Here is a 3,041-nt window from a genome sequence, read left to right as displayed (position 1 = left end):
TTGAAAATAACAATACTAATAATAATAATAATAGCAATAACAATAATAATAACAATAACAATAACAATAATAATAATAATAATAATAATAGACAAGAATAAAAATAATAAAAAGAATAAATAATAATAATAAATAATAAATAACAATAAGAATTAATAATAATAAAAATGGGGTAATATTTTTGTTCTTTTTTATCCTTTGTTTCGTTTCCACTGTAGACAAAAGCCCCAAACAGTGCATGCAGCACTACACAAGCTGCAGTAATGTTTTGCTGCTGCTGCTGCTGCTGCTGCTGCTGCTGCTGCTGCTGCTGCTGCTGCTGCTGCTCTTCCTTAGCCCCTCCTGGGCTGGGGTCTCCGCAAAAGGCAGCAAACGCAAGACTGAGGAAGGCAAAGAACCTGAGAAGAGAAATTCTTGCGGCTGCTTCCAGAGCTGCAGCAGCTGCTGCTGGAGACTGAGTTGCTGCTGCTGCTGCGACTTCTGCTGCTGCTGCTGCTGCTGCTTCTGCGGAGGCTGCTGCTGCGCTTGAGAGCCATGTCGCAGGGCTTTCATATGGCTTGCTTTCTGCTGCTGCTGCAATAATTGCTGCTGCTGCAGCTGCTGCTGCAGCTGCAGCTGCTGCTGCTGCATCTGTAGCAGCTTTTTCTGCTGCTCTTGCTGCTGCAGCTGCAGCAGCCGCTGCTGCTGCAGCAGCTTCTCCTGCAGCACGTCGGACTCCAACATAGGCTGCTCTTCCTGAGAAGCTGAATCCACCGATAGTAAAGCTGCGAGTTGCTGCTGCTGCTGCTGCAGCTGCTGCTTCAGTAGCTGGTGCTGCTGCAGGAGCTGCTGCTGCTCCTGAGAAGCCGACCCAATGGATACTCCAGCTGCAATTTGCTGCTGCTGCTGCAGCAACTGCTGTTGAAGCAGCTGCTGCTGTTGCAGCAACTGTTGTTGCTGTAACAACAGCTTTTGGCTCGGAAGTAGCTGCTGTTGCGAGACCAGTTGCTGCTGCGGGAGCAGCTGCTGCTGCAGCAGCAGCTGCTGCTGCTGAAGCAGTGGCTGTTGCTGCTGCAGCAGTGGCTGTTGGTGCTGCTGCTGCAGCCCCTCGTTCACCTTCTCGTTGGATAGTGCCTCTATCTGCAGCAGCTGTGGCTCCCGCGCCATCAGCTGCTGCTGCTGCTGCAGCAACTGCTGCAGTGGCTGCGGTTGTCGGAAGAGCAACTGCTGCAGCTGCGGCTGCTGCATCTGTTGCTGCTGCAGTTGCTGCTGCTGTGACAGCTGCTGCTGCGGTAGCTGCTGCTGCAGCTGCTGCTGTTGCAGCTGCTGCTGCGGGATTTGTTGCTGCAGTTGTTGCTGCTGCAGTTGCTGCTGCTGCAGCTGTTGCTGCTGCAGCTGTTGCTGCTGCAGTTGTTGCTGCTGCTGCTGCAGCTGTGGCAGCTGCTGCAGCTGGTGCGGGTGCTGCAGCTGCAGTTGCTGCAAATACTGCTGGTGGAGCTGCTGCTGCAGTTGCTGCTGCTGCAGCTGCGGCTGCTGCAGCTGCTGCTGTTCAAGTGGCTGCTGCTGCAGTTGTGTTTGGTGGAGTTGCGGCTGCTGCAGCTGCCATTGCTTGAGCGGCTGCTGCTGCAGCAACTGCTGCTGCTTGGACAACTGGTGCAGCTGCTTCTGCGGATACTGCAGCTGCTGCTGCTCCTGTTGCTGCTGCGACGCTTGCTGGGGCTGCAGCAATTGCTGCTGCGGATGCAGCAGTTGCTGCTGCAGAGAGAACATCGTCAAGTTGAAGGCTTCAGTTTGCTTGGCTGGTTCAGCAGCAGCATTGGATGTTGTTGGCTGCAGTTGCTGCTGCTGCTGCTGCTGCTGCTGCTGCTGCTGCAAACTATCTTCGTCAAAAGCAGCTTCTTCTCTGGGGCCAAGAGGCAGCAGAGAGAGCAAGGAGGAGCGGCCTGGCCTGCTTTTGCCGCTGCTGCTGTTGCTATTGCTGTTGCTGTTGCTGTTTCTGTTGCTGCTGCTGCTGCTGCTGCTGCTGCTGCTGTCGTCGACGAGCGGCAGGGGGGCAAACATCACTGAAGACAGCAGCGTCAGGGGGTCTCTAGGAAGGTTTTGAATTCCAGTGAGTGCTGCTGCTGCTGGTGAGGGGTTTCTGGGTTCAGATTTCTGCTGCTTCTGCTGCAGTTGCTGCTGCTGCTGCTGCTGCTGCAGCTGCTGCTGCTGCTGCTGCTGCTGCGTTGGCCCCTCAGTGGCCCCTTTTGTTTCTGCTGCTGCTGCTGCTGCTTCAGGCGGTGGAGGCAGCTGCGCTGTGGCACGATTAAGGGCAGATTTGTCTAGCGGGATGCCGCTGGAGATGTGTGCTGCAGCAAAATGCAAAGACCAGCAAGTACATTCCCAGCAGCAGTTGCAGCAGAAGCAGCAGCAGCAGCAGCAGCGGCAGCAGCAGCGGCAGCAGCAGCAGCGGCAGCAGCAGCAGCGATTGCATCGCTTGTAACATCAGGGAAGCAGGAGAGCAAGGTGATACAGCAAAAGAGCAGCAGCACACGCAGGAAGCAGCAGCAGCACCTGCGGCAGCAAACTGCAGATAGCACTGGCACCAGCAGCAGCAGCAGCAACAGCAGCAGCAGCACCAGCATAAACGGCACGAGCAGGAGGCAACACCATCAACAAGAACGCGAACATCAGCAGCAGGAGCAGCAGCAGGAGAAGCATCACCAGCAGCAGAACTGGCAGCATTACCGGTAGCAGCAGCAGCATCAACAGCAGCAGCAGCAGTTGCAGCAACAGCAGCAGCAGCAGCAGTTGCAGTAATCACAGCAGCAGCAGCAGCAGCAGCAGTTGCATAATCACAGCAGCAGCCGCAGAAGCACCATCACTAGCAGCCGCAGCCGCAGCCGCAGCCACAGCAGCAGCAGCAGCAGCAGCAGCAGCAGCAGCAGCAGCAGCGGCGGACCGGCGAGGACGAGTGCGGCGTAGACGTCGAGGCTGCCTCCGCATGCAGCAAACCCTTGGAGAGTTTTGGATTGTCTGCAGCTTTCCAACAAAGCCCTTTTGACTTCCAAATAAGTCAAATT

General features: G+C 55.4%; 1 protein-coding gene across 1 annotated transcript; it reads right to left on the bottom strand.

The window, feature by feature from the left end:
• Window positions 1-246: 246 nt before the first annotated feature.
• Window positions 247-2,040, bottom strand: ENH_00062620 (hypothetical protein; the record flags this gene model as incomplete). Its single annotated transcript, XM_013577214.1, has 1 exon — window positions 247-2,040. The coding sequence occupies one exon, from the start codon at window positions 2,038-2,040 to the stop codon at window positions 247-249; it is 1,794 nt and encodes a 597-aa protein (XP_013432668.1).
• Window positions 2,041-3,041: the final 1,001 nt, after the last annotated feature.

Source organism: Eimeria necatrix, genomic scaffold, assembly GCF_000499385.1.
Source record: "Eimeria necatrix Houghton genomic scaffold, Enh_scaff556, whole genome shotgun sequence".
Classification (NCBI taxonomy): domain Eukaryota; phylum Apicomplexa; class Conoidasida; order Eucoccidiorida; family Eimeriidae; genus Eimeria; species Eimeria necatrix.
This window is presented reverse-complemented; position numbering and strand designations above follow the sequence as displayed.